We start from the raw sequence: 18,536 nt of genomic DNA on the forward strand, positions 1-18,536 counted from the left end.
CAACCTTCGTCAAAATATCGGCCAGTTGATCTTCGGATTTCACAAATGGTATTTCCACCACTTTTGCTTCAATGTTTTACTTAATGAAGTGTCTGTCCACCTCCACATGCTTGGTTCGATCACGTTGCACTGGGTTCTCTGAGATGTTGATTGCCGCCTTATTATCACAAAAGAGTCGGCACGATTGTGACGAGCGGAGATCTAGTTCTGTCATAAGTCTTCTTAGCCATAGTATCTCTGTCAGTCCACTTCTGATTCCCCGAAATTCAGTCTCTGCATTAGATAGTGCCACCACTTTCTGTTTCTTGCTTCTCCATGTAACAAGGTTTCCTCCTACAAAGGTGAAGTATCCTGCATTTGATTTTCTATCAATCGGATTTCCTGCCCAGTCAGTGTAACCATGTATCTCCATATGACCATGTTTCTCAAATAGTAACCCATGTTCTGCCGTTCCTTTTAAATACCGAACAATCCTTAGGACAACTTCCCAATGTTCCTCTTGGGGTAGGTGCATGAATTGACTCACTACTCCTACGGCATAGGCAATGTCGGGTCTCGTGTGAGATAAATAGATCAATTTACCTACCAGCCTCTGATATCTCCCCTTGTCCGCCAACTTTCCTCTTTCGCGGATCTGAAGTCCATGATTTTGTACCGTCGGAGTCTCCGCAGGTTTGCAATCCAGCATCCCTACTTCTGCCAAAAGATCAAGTACATACTTCTTCTGATTGATAAAGATTCCTTTCTTAGACCTCAAGACGTCGATTCCCAGGAAGTACTTGAGCTGCCCTAGATCCTTCATCTCAAATTCTCTGAAAAGATTCTTTCTTAGCTCAACTATTTCTTCTTCATCATCTCCAGTGATAATCATGTCGTCTACATAGATGATCAAACAAGTGATCTTGCCATTATTCTTCTTGAGAAACAAGGTATGGTCTGAGTTGCTCTGCTTGTATTCATACTTTTTCATCACTTCAGTGAATCCCCCAAACCATGCTCTCGGAGATTGTTTCAACCCATACAATGTTCTTTTTAGCTGACAGACTTCCCCATCCTGAAACTCTTTCGTAAACCCAGGAGGAGGTCCCATATACACAGGCTTCGACAGCTCTCCGTGTAAGAAGGCATTAGTTACATCGAACTGATGCAGCGGCCATTCCTTGTTGGCTGCAATGGAGAACAGGACTCTCACGGTGTTTATCTTTGCCACTGGTGAGAAAGTTTCGGCATAGTCTACGCCGTATGTCTGGGTGTACCCTTTCGCCACAAGTCTGGCTTTGTAGCGATCTATAGTGCCATCTGGTCTCCGTTTGATCGTGAAGACCCATCTACATCCCACAGTCATTGCACCATCTGGTAGCTTGCCTTTCACCCATGTATTATTCTTCAACAAGGCATTCATTTCAGTAAACATCGCCTCTCTCCAATGCTTATGCCTCATGGCTTCCTCTGCTGTCTGTGGGATTTCCTCATCTTCATATAGTGCCGCCTCAAAGGCTCGGGCCATCTTGGTCAGATTTCCTTGCACAAAGTTTGCCACCCCATATCTGCTTTTCTTTCCAATCTTCTTAGGTGAGTACCGTTTTGGTGGCACTCCCCGTGTACTCCTATATGGAAGTTTGTACTGTCCTGTATCACTATCAATGGAGTTGTCTTCTTCTATGCCAACAAGCTTAGTGGAAACTGAATTCTCACCAGAGTTTGAGTCTAGAGTTACCTCGGATATCGTCTGATGAGGATCAGAGGGGGATGGATGAGATGACTCAGGTGGAGATGAGACATGCTTAGTGGTAGTGACGATCACTGGCTCGGTTGGTTCCTCAATAGAGGGACTTGGCAATGGCAAGACCCAACTTAGATAGTCCGCAAAACTACCTGAATCACTCTCCCCCTGACTACTAAGGTGGGTGAGGTAAAAGAATTCGGTTTCCAAAAAATTGCAGTTCATAGTGGTGATTATTTTTCTAGTGACAGGGTCATAACAGCGGTATCCCTTTTGGTTTTGCCCATACCCTACAAAAACACATTTGATTGCACATGGGGATAGTTTGGATCGTTCATGTGGACGTATATTGTACATCCAAAGACTTTGGGTGAGAGGTTTAGGTGGTCAAGGACTTTGGCCATTTTGGAGAGGGTATCGAGGGGGTCTTTTTGTTCAGGATTTTTGTGGGTAATCTATTCATGAGGTAGACAGAGGTAGCAACAATGCTTCAGGCCAAAAATGCTTGGGTACATTGGATTCAATCATAAAGGTACGGGTCATTTCTAGAATTGTCCTATTTCATTCAGCTACCCCATTTTGTTCGGGTGTGTAGGCACAAGAGGTTTGGTGGAGTAAGCCTTTTTCCTTAAAGAAATCGGTCATAGTACTGTTCACAAACTCCCTCCCATTATCGGATCTGAGTGTTTTGATTGTGGTGCGGAATTGTGTCTGGATCATTTTAAAGAAAAGGATGAACCTATCAACTACTTCAGATTTATGTTTTAAAAAATATATCCATGACATTCTTGTGCAATCATCAATAAAATCACAAAATAACGAAAGCCATTCCCCCCAACAATAGGTGCAGGCCCCCACACATCAGCATGCACTAAAGAAAATATGGAATTCATACGAGTGTCTGTAAGTTTAAAGGACTGTCTGTGGCTTTTGGCCAAAACACAAGTTTCACAACAAAAATCAGAAGGAATAGATAGTTTTGGAAAAAGGAGCTTAAAGTAACCAGGAGAGGGGTGTCCTAGTCTTCGGTGCCATAGCCAAGTCTCTTGTCTCGTGGATCCGTGAGCTAGCATTGCAGTACCAGTTTGAGCTATCTCGTCCACGTAGTAGAGTCCTTGGTTCTCAGTGCCACGCCCAATAATCCTCCTCGTCCGAATATCCTGTAAAATGCAGAAATTGGGTTGCATTAGAAGTGTACAATTCAACTCCCTCGTTACATGGCTAATAGACATCAATCTTTGAGACAAGGTTGGGACATATAAGTAATTCGAGAGTTTTAGAGTGGGGGATATCTCGACGGTGCCCGACACCTCCACTGGAATCAAATCTCCCCTTGCAGTTCTAATATATGATTTTGTGATTCCACCCAGGCTGTTAAAATCAGTTTTAAATGGAGTCATAGTATCAGTAGCCCCACAGTCAAAAATTCATCCCCTATTAGTACTCTCAGCCCCGTTTTAAACATGAAATGCAGCGGAAAATTGTTCTAGTGGTGCAAAGTGGTTTTTGGACTCAAATATACTCAGCCTAGGGGTCAATTCATGTTTTTCAAGAGTCTGGGGTTCAAATTCTAATTTCTAGAAGTATGGGGGTCGAATATTCATATAATGAGGCAACATTTGGGATTTAAGCGTATTGGAGGATTGAAATGCAAAAAATGAATTAGGGTTTGGTTTATAACCAAACCCTTTACCTCCGCCGCCGCCCATCCCCCTTTGAGAGGATTCTTCCGTCGTGGCTCCTCCGGTCACCATCTCCGTTTTCTCAGCCAAATTTCCGGTCAAATATACCAAATTGTTTAATCTCTTTGTTTAAAAACACAGTTTTCACATTACAAAAACACAATCACACATTGCTAAAAGAAAGTTTTACATCACATTTCATATATGCTCTAATTAAACACAAACCACATTGCTCAACCTCACTGATGATGCCTTCTTCTAACCGCATTCTTCTCTTCTCTTCTTCTTCTTACTCTTCTTTCATGTCTTCTTTTTCTCCTTCCTCTCTCAAAGAATATCTTGTCAGCAACCTCTTCTATCTTCTCAAAGTATCTTTCTCTCAAGCTCCTGCAACATAACAGTGTCCACGCGACGCATCCTATTCCCACAACATAACCAGACGCAGCAAACACATATTCCCACTCAATCTCCTCCTCTTTTGGTTCTGAATCCTCTGATGGCGATGGACCGGGTGGGCGACGGTTGTTGACACTTCCGTTGAGTGGGAATCCAGATAACCCCGCGTTTCCTTCAAATGAATCTTCTGAAAATGTTTGAAACTGGCGGCCAGTTGGGATGGGTCCAGTGAGATGATTGTAAGACAGATTCAAGAATGATAGGAAATCGAGTTTTGTGAGCTCATCTGGTATTCTCCCGGTGAGCTTGTTTGATGAGAGGTCGAGCGACTCAAGCTCAGTCAAGGCACCCAATGATATCGGGATTGCATGAGTGAGAGAGTTGTGTGATAAGTTGAGAAGATAGAGTGAGGTGAGACTACCAATTGCATCTGGTATTTCTTTCTCAAAATGATTGGAAGACAAATCAATGCATGTAAAGTCAGGCCAAATCTTCACAAGCTTCACCTCTACATTTTTCAAAGTTAGTGTCACCTCATCCCGATATAAATCATTTGCACTTAAAATATCGGAGGCTGAACGCCTTAAATGTGCCTGACTTTGTAGCATCATTCCTCTCCAGCTTGAGAAGTTTAGGGAATCCAGAGTGCCACTGAAATGATTTGAAGATATATCCAAAATTTGAAGCTCAGGCCAACTCTTACCACATCTCAACTCTCCATGGAATCTGTTGGAGCGCAACACAAGAACCTTCAAGCTCTCCGGCAGCGCCATGCAAGGGAAACTATCATCAAAGTTGTTGTTTCCAACATTCATCACCGCTAATTCTACACAATTTGCCAAAGACTTGGGAATCTTCCCTCCTAAGTTGTTGTCACTAACATCAAAGGTTTTTAGCCCACACTCCCAATTAAATGTATCAGGGATGACACCGTTAATGTTGTTTCCCCTAATATTGAGAACTTGAAGGTAATAACTTTCTTGCAGTAGGCAGGGAGGTATGCTGCCGTTTAAGTTATTGAAAGACAAGTCGAGAACCATAAGTACAGGTATACTGCATATAGAGGTTGGAATTACTCCGGTTAGCCTATTGTTTGCGAGAAACAAGAAATTGGCAAAATAATAATCAGATTCGTTTTCGTTTGCGTTTGCGTCTGGACGGAGTAAGGGAAACTCTATAATGGAAATTTCTTCGATTTGTCCACTGAATTGGTTGTTGGATAGATAGAGATAATTAATTGAAGTGAGGTTTGTAAGACCTTGAAAATGCAAGTGAGAAAGTGAGCCCATTAAATTATTATCACTAAGCTTTATGGATTCAAGATTCTTGCAGTTATGAAATGAAGGAATCGAACCAGTGAGGAAGTTACTCGGTAAGTAGAGTTCAACTAGCTGAGTTAGGTTGGCCAGCGTGGATGGAATTGGTCCCTTGAAACCAGACTCTGACAAATCAAGGTATACCAAATTTGGGAGACGATGGAATTGGTTAGGAATCTCAGTTGTGGTGAAGTCATTGGATGAGAGGTCAAGCCTCGACAAGTATGTCAACCGGAAAAGAGCTGATGACTCACCAATTCTGCCGGAGATGCCCTCGCTGTTGAGGAGCAAACTGATAACGTGACCCGAGTCATCGCATTTCACGCGCTTCCATTCACAACAATCACCTGTCCCATTCCAATGCTCTAAACCCTGTGAAATGGAGGAGTTGAATTTGAATTCGCTCCTGAGCTCAAGTAACAACTTTTGTTGATCATCGAGGCATTGGCCATCCACAAATACTATGAACAACACCAAATAAAGGAAGCGGACAAGTATTGAAAGAGACATTACAATGAAGAGGTGAAATATGCAAGTACAAAGTAAGAGGATATAAATATTTCGAAAATTCACTGCAGTTATTGGTTTATGAACGAGACAGCTTCTTCGTTGCTCACTTGCTTTTCTTAACCCATTTTACACGTTATAATTAGTCAAAACTCAGCACCTGGTTTTTAAAGGCAAACTAGTATTAACCCTAGTGCGAAACACGAATTAATTTATTTCTATATTTAGATATTTAATATTGTCAATTAATAAAATGAATGAGGAACAAATAAACTTAAAATGAAATTAAAACAAACCCGATTAATAGGAATGCAATGAAGAGAGTACATCAAGTCTACACACTTGTGAAAATTACCTTTGACAAACCTTTACATTTCTATACTACGAAAACACAAATAATTTTTTCTAACAAATAGGTAATCCATGACTTATAATATTCCAAAATATCAAAATTATTACATAAAAATTACATTTTGACACATCTATAATTGATTAATAATAATAATCACCACCACTATTAACTTATTTGTTTTCAATTTCAATTGGGAACGCTTTAATGCACTCAAGTCGTATAGTACAAAATAGAAAATTATTGGATTTCGCTACAAAAGCTAAAATGACATCTAATGAAAATGAGATTATGGACTTCTTTAACACTTCTACCATAAAATAATATCACCACATATCAATTCATTGCACTAAAAATGGAACATAAAATAGTAAAAATTTATTTCATTATAATAACGTTAAACATATATAATTATATCATAAATAAATTAGTCATTCACACTAATTCTAGACGAGGAAGAAATGATACATATTGGAATAATTGATATCATGGAATCTAGAAGTTTGAGCAAACATTATTACATTAATTACCTTTGAATATTGGTGCATTAATCATTTTTATTACATTTTAAGTGTAACTTATTGGAATATGAATAGTCTAGCCTATTTTTTTTAAGCATGTTAATAGTTGTTCTCGATAAAGATTTTTTACGACAGAATTATACCCAAATATTTATTAATTATAAGGAGTATATTTACGTTTCATCACCTATAAATAAGATTCTTCATACTAAAATTTGTTGTGCCACCAAAATAGCTAAATCCTAAATCCTTCTTTCTACCTCAGTCAATAATAATTATGAAGTAACGTTTATATGATAAATAATCAATAATAATTGTATGAAGTAACGCATATATGAGAACTAATAGAGAATGAAACCATGATTGGGAATATTAATTATTTACATCGTGGACTATTAAGAAGTAACGCATATATGAGTAGTACATATGAATATGTAAGTTTATATTAATTACTATAGCACCCAAAATTTATAAATATTTAAAATTATACCCAAAACTCGTCTTTTATATATGTATAGATATATGCTTGTCTGCATAACTTATTTCTAAATTTTATGTAAAAAATTATGTTTAAGTTATTTCAATTTTTTTTTATCTTTATATAATTTTCCATATTACGGCCTTAAGGGACTAGGAGTATTTCACAATAGAAGAAGCCTCCAGAAAAATAATTTTGATTTTGAGTCAAACAAAATATTTAGGCTGAAATGAATTAAATTTATTGAGCAAGTGTTGTAATAGTATGCGATCATTTAAAACGTTACATGCATAACTGCTTATGATAATTGAGAGAGTAATGAAGGGTGGGTCCCACTTTTTTCACATTTAAAATGTTACAAGCATAACTGTTTATAATAATTGAGAGACTAATGACCTTTTTTCACAATTTGATTGAGAGACTATCGTTTGTTTGATTCTCTCTTTTGTAATTCCACAAGTAGGCCAACGCGCGGATAACATATTTCTATGTTCATATTTTTACTTTAAAATAGTGTTAACAAAATTTGATTTGCTTTTCTCTCTACCCATCTTACACGCCCAATTTTTAAGACCAAAATCCAGACTTAGTTTTTTAGTATAATAGCCATTTAAATCATGTAGTTTTCTTTAATTTGAATAGTTTTATAAGGTTGGAAAAAGAATATTAACTCATGAAGTTTGAAATTTTTGGATTGTCACATTGCTAAATAAATCATGAAAGATTGGTTAAATTTCGATTCCTCCTATACTTTTCAAAAAACTGGATTATATATCAGAAAGTTTGCAATTTTCGTAATTATATCATCCATGTCATTAGTCATTATCAGCGAAATATGATATGATGAGGCAACTTATTTTTAACACATTTATTATGTCGAGAGAATTTTCTAATATATCAGTCTAATGTAATACTAATTCTAAAAAGAATAATGATTTATTTGGACTCTTATATATAGAAATTTCAAATTTTATCATCGATTTACTTGACAAGATTGCTCATGCGGCGCTAAACTAAAGGAATCACTTTGTTTAAGGAATTAATCTAAAACCTTAAAGAGAAAATATGTTTGCGTCGTAATTAAAATGGCCCAAGCCCGTAAATTATTTGGGCTTAGCCCAGTTCAGGTTAATCAATAGTGTGGGCCTTTTATGGGCTCACAGTAGTTGACAACAATTGACTAGTACTATTAAAGAATGACTAAAGTCCCAAAATGATCCTTAACATACTGCGTTTTTTTTTATTTTGGTCCAAAACATTATCTTTTGAATTATTCGGTCCCTCACATTTGAAATCGGATCACATTTGGTCCATTTTGGACGGTTCCGTCAAATTTTTGACGGTTTTAATTACCGGGTCACAAATCCGTCACTAATCCGTCACTAATTGGGAGAAACTGATCCGCCACTAATCCGTCACTAAATGGAAGAAACTGATCCGTCACTAATCCCAAAATATTGCATAAACTCCATAAATAATTTATTATTCATCAATTTTTAAATGGCAGAATGGGAGTAAAATTTAAAATGAATTGATGGAGAAAGGATGACAATGGTACCTTCCCCAACATAAAACTTCCCCAGTGTCCATTTCAGTTAAAAATTAGTTAGATCTCAACTATCCAAAAAACCAAAAATGCAACGACTGCAACTCCTCAACAATCCAATGGAATCTCTCTCAGAAGAGATCATCTTCACCATCCTCGACTACCTCGATTCCGCCTCCTCCAAATCCTTCTCCGCCATCTCCAAATCCTTCCACTCCCTCGAATCCCGCCACCGCAAAACCCTCAAGCTCCTCCACCCCGACTCCCTCCCGGCGGCTCCGTCGCTACCGCCGCATCCGCCGCCTCGATTTCACAAACTGCCCCAGCGCCGACGACGGCGTGATCTCCGCCGCCGTGGAGGCCTACTACGCGACGCTGAGATCCGTGGATCTGTCGAGATCGAGGCTCTTCACGCACGCGGCGCTGTCGCTGCTGGCCGCGAAATGCGGGGGGCTGGTGGAGTTGGATTTGAGCAATGCGACGGAGCTGAGGGATGCGGCGGCGGCTGTGGCGGAGGCCAGGAATTTGGAGAAGCTGTGGATGGGGAGGTGCCGGTTGGTGTCAGATATTGGGATTGGGTGCATTGCTGTTGGATGTAAGAAGCTGAAGCTGCTTTCTTTGAAATGGTGTGTTAGAATCACTGATCTTGGTGCTGGATTGCTTGCTAATAAATACACTCTCCTTTGTGCTTTAGGACCAAAATCAAAATCAGTTTCTTCTCGACTAAAGTCCCAAAATGATCCTTTATTTTGGCATATACCATAAATTCATTTTGTGACAGATTTGTGACGGATTTGTGAAGGATCAGTTTCTCCCAGTTAGTGACGGATTTGTGACCCGGTAATTAACACCGTCAGATATTTGACGGAACCGTCCAAAATGGACCAAATGTGATCAGATTTCAAATGTGATGGACCGAATAATATAAAAGATAATGTTTTTACGGAACCGTCCAAAATGGACCAAATGTGATCCGATTTCAAATGTGATGGACCGAATCATTTAAAAGATAATGTTTTGGACAAAAAAAAAAACACAATATGTTAAGGACCATATTGGGACTTTAGTCTTAAAGAATTAATAGTATATTGTAACAATAACAATAAACAAAAACAATTAACTCACACACACAAATTAAACAAAAAGTAAATATTTACAAGAATTTTTATCTGATTAGTGTTGCTTTAGGAAGATCAGTGTGTCAAAAATAATTGAACCTCCTCGAATTTCAATAATGGCAATCAAACCAATACCTGATTCATTGCAATGTTACTCTTTTTTTCAGAGAAGATAATGTTACTCAACATGCCTTGATCATTTGCAAATGCACATTTATACCTCATTTTGGTAATGATTCTTCAAATGGTACGTGTATACAATTACTTTTGGGCTGATGCAATAATTCGTAAACATATTGATATTTATATGCAATAATTTAAAAAAATACTATATTTTTGAGATTTCTTTTTGGGCTGATTAGCTTTAATATTTTTTATTTTTGTTTTGACCCTATACTAACATGCACGTGTAACTATACTGATATTTGTGAAACATAACCCTAGTCATCCATTTTGTAATCCAATGATTTATATGATATTTAGTTCTACACTAGGGGATGGTTTTGCGCTAGTGCGATGATAGGCTTCGGATCGCCTATCGAATTAAAGAGCACACGAGTTTGTGATGAATTAGAGAAGACGGAACCCTAGTTTGAGTTCTAGGGTTTTCGAGAACCAAAGAATGAGAAAAAGGTTTTTGTCTTATTTCTCAATTCTTAAAATCTAATGGGATTCAAGTATTTATAGAATCCTCAACCCTAGACGGTTCGACCTACCTAACCTAGTTCGTCCCGGGAAAGAACCGACTAGAAAACCCGAGGATAAAAATAAAACGACTCAAAGATATCTTGCTTGCCAAGCAAGATATCGACGAAAATAAATATTCAGCAATAAAAAAAGGAAAGTAAATAAACTACATTTTATGGAAGAAAACTAATAGAGTTATTCATCCGCAAAGCGGGCTGGTTTCTCCGAGACTCTCTTCGACTTCTCTCGCTTGATCAACGGTGTTGGGCCTTGACTACTCTTTGGTCTGCGTTTCCTCGGCCCTTGACTCGTCCATCTCGCCCTCTATCGTGGAAGCCCTATCATGCGACCCTCTCTCTATATATATATATATATATTCCTCTCCCCCGTCTCAAGTGAGGCAAGTGGTGGACGTAGAAATTTTACACTAGACTTCTATATTCACATAATACAAAAAATGGGAACTACAAATAAAATAAATAAGAAAAATAGAAATAACACGTAAGATTCAAACTCAGGCCAGTAAGAATTGCCGTTTTTTAGCCCACCTATAAAGCCACTTGAACTACTACTAGTTCCATTGGCCCCCATCCAACCATGTAGGTCCACCACTGAGTAAGAAATTCTTTTTGGCATGAAAATTGAGAAGTGTCATAGAGTCAAGTGGAGAAAGAATGAAGTAGATGAATGAATGAAATAATGAAGTGAAGAGAGAATAAAACAGAAAACACTAATGATGTTGCCTTCTTAAAAAAATATGAACCACTTGTAGTGCGACAGAGGGAGCATAAATTTATGGTTAATATGATTTTTTTTATTTTATTGTAAATATTATTGTGCATTGCAGTGACCGATCTAATCTTACATAAACTCCAAATCGACACATACTCAATTAAATTGTTCGATCTATTAATTATATAACAGCATATTACAAAAACACAATCACACGATAGAAGTTTGGAGCACACAGAAAGAAATACACATTGCTAGAACAAAAGTTCACACCACACCATATGCTAATCAAACACAAACCAAATTGCATAATCAACCTCACTGATGATGCCTTCTTCTAACTGCATTCCTCTCTTCTCTTCTTCTTCTTACTCTTCTTTCATGTCTTCTTTTTCTCCTTCCTCTCTCAAAGAATATCTTGTCAGCAACCTCTTCTATCTTCTCAAAGTATCTTTCTCTCAAGCTCCTGCAACATAACAGAATCCATGCAATGCTTCCGAATCCCACAACATAACCAAACGCAGCAAACACATATTCCCACTCAATCTCCTCATCTTTTGATTCTGAATCCTCTGATGGTGATGGACCAGGTGGACGGCGGTTGTTAAAAACACAGTTTTCACATTACAAAAACACAATCACACATTGCTAAAAGAAAGTTTTACATCACATTTCATATATGCTCTAATTAAACACAAACCACATTGCTCAATCTCACTGATGATGCCTTCTTCTAAACGCATTCCTCTCTTCTCTTCTTCTTACTCTTCTTTCATGTCTCTTTCTCCTTCCTCTCTCAAAGAATATCTTGTCAGCAACCTCTTCTATCTTCTCAAAGTATCTTTCTCTCAAGCTCCTGCAACATAACAGAATCCATGCAATGCTTCCGAATCCCACAACATAACCAAACGCAGCAAACACATATTCCCACTCAATCTCCTCATCTTTTGATTCTGAATCCTCTGATGGTGATGGACCAGGTGGACGGCGGTTGTTAAAAACACAGTTTTCACATTACAAAAACACAATCACACATTGCTAAAAGAAAGTTTTACATCACATTTCATATATGCTCTAATTAAACACAAACCACATTGCTCAACCTCACTGATGATGCCTTCTTCTAACTGCATTCCTCTCTTCTCTTCTTCTTCTTACTCTTCTTTCATGTCTTCTTTTTCTCCTTCCTCTCTCAAAGAATATCTTGTCAGCAACCTCTTCTATCTTCTCAAAGTATCTTTCTCTCAAGCTCCTGCAACATAACAGAATCCATGCAATGCTTCCGAATCCCACAACATAACCAGACGCAGCAAACACATATTCCCACTCAATCTCCTCCTCTTTTGGTTCTGAATCCTCTGATGGCGATGGACCTGGTGGAGGGCGGTTGTTGAAACTTCCGTTGAGTGGGAAACCAGATAACCCCGCATTTCCTTCAAATGAATCCGCTGAAAACGTTTGAAAGTGGCTGCTAGTTGGGATCAGTCCAGTGAGATGATTGTAAGACAGATTCAAGAATGATAGGAAATCGAGTTTTGTGAGCTCATCTGGTATTCTCCCGGTGAGCTTGTTTGAAGAGAGGTCGAGCGACCCAAGCTCTGTCAAGGCACCCAATGATCTTGGGATTGCATGAGTGAGAGAGTTGTGTGATAAGTTGAGAAGATAGAGTGAGGTGAGACTACCAATTGCATCTGGTATTTCTTTCTCAAAATGATTGGAAGACAAATCAATGCATGTAAAGTCAGGCCAAATCTTCACAAGCCTCACTTCTACATTTTTCACAATTATTGTCACCTCATCCCGATATAAATAACTTGCATTTAAAATATCGGAGGGTGAACGCCTTAAATGTGCCTGACTTTGTAGCATCATTCCTCTCCAGCTTGAGAAGTTTAGGGAATCCAGAGTGCCACTTAAATGATTTGAAGATATATCCAAAATTTGAAGATCAGGCCAACTCTTACCACATCTCAACTCTCCATGGAATCTGTTGGAGCGCAACACAAGAACCTTCAAGCTCTCCGGCAGCGCCATGCAAGGGAAACTATCATCAAAGTTGTTGTTTCCAACATTCATCACCGCTAATTCTACACAATTTGCCAAAGACTTGGGAATCTTCCCTCCTAAGTTGTTGTCACTAACATCAAAGGTTTTTAGCCCACACTCCCAATTAAATGTATCAGGGATAACACCAATAAAGTTGTTTCCCCTAAGATTGAGCACTTTAAGGTAATAACTTTCTTGCAGTAGGCAGGGAGGTATGCTACCGATTAAGTTATTGAAAGACAAGTCGAGAACCATAAGTCTTGATATACTGCATATAGAGGTTGGAATTACTCCGGTTAGCCTATTGTTTGCGAGAAACAAGAAATTGGCAAAATAATAATCAGATTCGTTTTCGTTTGCGTTTGCGTCTGGACGGAGTAAGGGAAACTCACAACTCAAAAGGTTTGAGTGTAAGTCTAGTGTATAAAGAGAAGTAGGTATATGGTAAGGCTTTTGCAAATCTGTCAGAAGATTAAGAGAAAGGTTCAAAGAGATCATTCCAGATCCCCAAATCCAACTAGGAATATCCCCTCGCAAATGATTGTTTGAGAGGTCCAAATCTGCCAAATAGGATAAATTTCTAAGATTTGGGAAATCATGCAGATTGCAGGATGACATGTGCAATAAATTTAAGTTTGAACTTGAACTCATGTTGGTTGTGTCAACTGACAAGTTGTTGTTAGAAAGACTAAGTTCTGAAAGTATTGTAAGACTTCGAATCTTATTCAGTTTGAAAGTGCCGTTGAACAAGTTGTCGGAAAGGTAAACTATTTCCATATTTCGTAGCTGGAAGAAGAAGTTCGGAATAGGACCTCCAATTCTATTAACGCTTAAATATAGCTCAGCAAGGTTAGAGTAGGCTAAAATGGAAATTTCTTTGATTTGTCCACTGAATTGGTTGTTGGATAGATGAAGAACACCAATTGAAGGGAGGGTAAAAAGATGGTGAGGAATGGTGCCGTTCAATGAATTGTGGCTTAAATCTAAACGACTGAGGTTTGTAAGACCTTGAAAATGCAAGTGAGAAAGTGAGCCCATTAGATTATTATCCCTAAGCTTTATGGATTCAAGATTCTTGCAGTTATGAAATGAAGGAATCGAACCAGTGAGGAAGTTAGTCGGTAAGTAGAGTTCAACTAGCTGAGTTAGGTTGGCCAGCGTGGATGGAATTGGTCCCTTGAAACCAGACTCTGACAAATCAAGGATTGCCAAATTTGGGAGACGATGGAATTGGTTAGGAATCTCAGTTGTGGTGAAGTCATTGGATGAGAGGCCAAGCCTCGACAAGTATGTCAACTGGAAAAGAGCTGATGACTCACCAATTCTGCCGGAGATGCCCTCGCTGTTGAGGAGCAAACTGATAACGTGACCCGAGTCATCGCATCCCACGCGCTTCCATTCGCAACAATCACCTGTCCCATTCCAATGCTCTAAACCCTGTGAAATGGATAGAGCTCAACAATGAGTCCATTTCCGGTGGAGTCAATGATTCATCGAGCCTCTTCAAACTCGATCACCCGAATTTGGAGATGCTTGTTGGGAATCTAACAGGGCTTACAGAGCTCTATCTTGATGGTGTCAATGTTACTTCCTCTCACGACAGGAAAGAATGGAGTCGTGTGATATCATCGTTTTTGCCTAACATCACCGGGCTGAGTTTGTGCCGGTGCTCTCTGCTTGGCCCTTTGTTTAAGTCCTTCTGGCAACTCCGTTCCCTGTCTGTTCTTCGACTAGATCTGAATGATCTGTCCAGAGTAGTTCGGGACATGTTCGCCAGTTTTTCGAGTTTGAACACTTTGAGCCTTGTTGGGTGTGGTTTGGAAGGTTTCTTTCCTGGAGTGATATTTGGTATTCCAGGTTTGGAAAATCTTGATTTGTCTCATAATAAACTGCTTAGCGGAAGCGTACCACCATTTACAAAGACAGGGTCTGTTAAGTCTATGAGGCTGAGTGTCACTAATTTTTCGGGTATCATACCAAGTTCGCTTAGCAATCTCAGGTCGTTGTCGGAGATAGACCTGTCCGATTGCCTTTTCACCGGTTCGCTTCCTTCCACCTTTGCTTCACTGACTGAACCCTAACTTATGTAGACTTGTCTTATAGCTCTTTGATAGGAGTGAAAGGCTCGTTCGCCGCACCAATTGTTAGGAGTGAAAGGCGGAAGAGAGGTTTAGAGCACGAGTTATGCTCACCAATTCGAAAATTGATAGGAGTGAAAGGCGGAAGAGAGGTTTAGAGCACGAGTTATGCTCCCAATTCGAAACAATGCTTTGTAAATGCAAGAATAAGAGGAACGATCACTTTGAATTGATGGGAACGTAAAGAATAACATTCCTCCGCAGAGGCCTACGACTACGTCGTCCAATACAAAATGATCTATCCAAGATGCTTTTCAACGTCTGGGGTCCTCTCTATTTATATGAAAACTAATGCAACAAAATAGGAATAAAGAAACTGAAATAACAACCTAACAATCTACTGATTTGTCTCCCCCATATCTCTCCATCGGTTAGCTTGCATAGCTGACCAAGTTAGCCATCATTTGAGGGACTATTCTGCTGACGCATACTTGGCCAAACCACTTCCCTATTTGTGTGCTTGTACAATCTCCACTTCGTATCACTCTTTCACGGGCTCACTTTCTTCAACTCTTTTTCGAGGTTTTTCCAATCTTCTTTATTTAAACTTGGGTTTCAATTCATTCTGTGGTGGCATTCCTACTTCTGCTTTTTGCCTTCCTTCATTGTTGGAACTTCGTCTTAGCAACAACCGGACTAGTTGAAGAATTTCCCGTTGCAAACTTCTCTAGCGTTGTTACAATAGATTTGAGTAGTAATCAGTTAGAGGGATATGTACCGGACTCTTTCTTCCAACTTCATAGCCTCGAGTATTTGGATCTTTCGAAAAACTTGTTTACTGATGTCAAAAGCCACAATTCAAGCAGTTATGGACTTTCCCCGAGTTTATAAAGTATTCGGACGTACTGGAATATCTGGACCGGCCAAACAATCGGATTGTTGGATTTGGAGACCAGAACTCCGGTTCTTGAACCAATCTTCTGAAAGATTTGCAAAAGCCATACCATATGTCTGCTTCTCTTAAGTTCCTAGACTTGCACTCTAACAACCTTCCAGGCGAGTTGAATTTTCCAATCCCACACGCAAGGGTTTCCCACGACGAGCACTTTCACATCACGGGAAGCAACAGCGTTAAGGGCCTTCCCCTGCATATAGTCCAAACATAAGAATTCATTCAACAAACTGGCCAACGAGAGGAGAAGGTTCATTTTGGTCTATGAACCGTGTAGCTATGTTGCCTTACAACCACAACTAAAGTCCGTCACACACATAAAACACGAAGAAGACAGAGAACAAGAAGCGAAACCTGTTCGACAAAGATCTGTCCATTGATGTCTAGTAACGCTGCTCGCTCCATGCCTGGTCCACGAGGCTTGGCTCCAATCAGGAGAGCCCAATCCGCATCTTGGAAGACTTCGTATGGATCAATGCCGATGCTCACTTCCCTTAGTAGGGGAAACAACGAGTCCTCAAGCTCCATTGCCACACCTAGAATGTTATGGTTAGTAGCAGACAAAATTACAACGACTTGGAGCTTCGGAGTTCAAATTCATACCTTCAAGCGCCTGCAGTGATCGCTCGGATCCCAATAATTTCAAGGCAATCGGCTGATCATATCCAAGAACCTCACCAGAAGCAAGCTGAAATATCACAAAATCTATTACTCAAATTGTTAATACTTCTTGAAGCAATTAATTCACAATGAAGCCTTCATTTTTCAATCACAAAACATGCATTTGTGCATTGACAGTTCAACAGAATCCCAACTTAAGATACTATTGGAACAAAATTTTCTTACTTTGAAGAGTAGATGATTGGATATCATCCCCGCAGCACCGGAGACCGCGATGTTAACCAACTTCTTCCACGACTTCGTTTCCTCCTCCTGCCAACGACACGGAAAGCGTGCATCCACACATTAGGGCACCACGGAACCAGATATTTCACGCTAGCGACCATGAATTAAACTCAATTTGTATAAATTTAACAAATTTATGAAAGTTCTAATTCTACTCTATCCCTCCATATATAAACTATGACTCACAATATATTACGTTCGACAGTGTTTCAATCGAGAACTATCTTAAAAAGAGAACTTGAAAACTTATCAGTTGGTGGCACAAACCATACAAACTGTCTAATAGTTCTTCAATATATAAATTTATTTACTTTTTATCCTTATCTACTACATGGATCACTACTTTCTTACTAAAAATGCATTTTTTATACATCACTTAAAATTTCTTTATCCACAATATTTCAACCACCCTTATTAAAACTTGTGTCACACCTCTTTAGGCCTATTTTTCGTGGACCAAGGGAGTATTAAAATCGCATGAGAATTATGTCGAACGCGATATGTGCACTAAAAATACTCACAGCTTTGAGATCATAGTTAGACAAACTCAGCTTTCTTCTTTACTTCCTCCGCCTTCACCGCCTCCGGCGCCGCCTGAACTTCACTGCGCAAACAAATCCATCAAAAAACAAACTTTTATCAACTTCACTCAATCAATAAAAAAAAAACCCCCAAAACAGCTGAAATTTGATGACATTTCTGCAAAAAAAAAGACTTACTTGGACGTGACAGAGCACCTAATTCCCGAATTCTTGATCGGCCGGAGATGGAGGCGGCGGAGGCCGGAAATTCTCGAGGAAGCATACGAAACCTCCGATGAAAAACGGTGGGATGTGTTTGTGTATTGAGTTAGCTCTGCCACCGCCGCCATTGGAGCTGCAGCTGAGGCTCTGTGTGTGTGTGTGTGAAAAGTGTGAAGGAGAGATGGGATTTGAGTGTGTGAAAAGTGGGAGGGAAAGCAGAGGATGATGAATGAGTAAGAGAATGGATATATGGGAGTTGGAGTTATGAGGTTGGAGGGGATGACACGTGGCGACAAGATATCATCTCATCTGGAAAAGAGTTAATTTCTGTTTGTACTGATTTGGGAAATTTTTAATGCATTGAAATTTTTATTGTAGCAAGACCTGCCCATCCGTTGCCAACTGCGCTACGCCCCTGCGGGCGACATTGAGATTTTTATGATTCTAGTAAGTTGCTTTCGTATGGGGATGGCTACAAATTTGGTAAATTTTGGTGAAGTTGAGGTCTTTGGTTTGTTTGCTCAAACACAAGATAAAAAAAAAATCAAGAATAATACTCCCTCCCTAAAATTAGTCACTATTTTGTAGAAAATGAGACAAATGAAATAACTGCTAATGATAAAGATTTATAATTTATAATTAACTTTTGAAAAGTGCGAAACAAACAATAATTTTACCATATTTTATAATGTATTTAAATAATAATTATTATTATTATTATTATTACAATATTTATAAATTGAAATAAATAAATTT

General features: G+C 39.0%; 4 protein-coding genes across 4 annotated transcripts; 1 reads left to right on the forward strand and 3 right to left on the reverse strand.

The window, feature by feature from the left end:
• Nucleotides 1-3,644: 3,644 nt before the first annotated feature.
• LOC121764525 (receptor like protein 22-like) lies at nt 3,645-5,627 on the reverse strand. Its single transcript, XM_042160535.1, has one exon. The coding sequence runs from the start codon at nt 5,625-5,627 to the stop codon at nt 3,645-3,647; it is 1,983 nt and encodes a 660-aa protein (XP_042016469.1).
• Nucleotides 5,628-12,159: 6,532 nt separating this feature from the next.
• LOC121764527 (receptor-like protein 33) lies at nt 12,160-14,572 on the reverse strand. The gene is made up of 2 exons (XM_042160536.1): nt 14,514-14,572; nt 12,160-14,443 (listed from the first exon to the last, which is right to left on the reverse strand). The coding sequence occupies exons 1-2, from the start codon at nt 14,570-14,572 to the stop codon at nt 12,160-12,162; spliced, it is 2,343 nt and encodes a 780-aa protein (XP_042016470.1).
• Nucleotides 14,573-14,630: 58 nt separating this feature from the next.
• Nucleotides 14,631-15,182, forward strand: LOC121764528 (receptor-like protein 6). Its single transcript, XM_042160537.1, has one exon. It carries the CDS (start codon nt 14,631-14,633, stop codon nt 15,180-15,182), a length of 552 nt encoding a protein of 183 aa, XP_042016471.1.
• A 204-nt stretch (nt 15,183-15,386) lies between these two features.
• LOC121764991 (malate dehydrogenase [NADP] 1, chloroplastic-like) lies at nt 15,387-18,011 on the reverse strand. Its single transcript, XM_042161018.1, has 6 exons — nt 17,757-18,011; nt 17,559-17,641; nt 16,978-17,064; nt 16,735-16,819; nt 16,486-16,667; nt 15,387-16,324 (listed from the first exon to the last, which is right to left on the reverse strand). The coding sequence occupies exons 3-6, from the start codon at nt 17,002-17,004 to the stop codon at nt 16,208-16,210; spliced, it is 411 nt and encodes a 136-aa protein (XP_042016952.1). The 5' UTR covers nt 17,005-17,064; nt 17,559-17,641; nt 17,757-18,011; the 3' UTR covers nt 15,387-16,207.
• Between the last annotated feature and the right edge of the window lie 525 nt (nt 18,012-18,536).

The sequence above is a fragment of the Salvia splendens genome, chromosome 14 (genome assembly GCF_004379255.2).
Source record: "Salvia splendens isolate huo1 chromosome 14, SspV2, whole genome shotgun sequence".
Classification (NCBI taxonomy): Eukaryota; Viridiplantae; Streptophyta; class Magnoliopsida; order Lamiales; family Lamiaceae; genus Salvia; species Salvia splendens.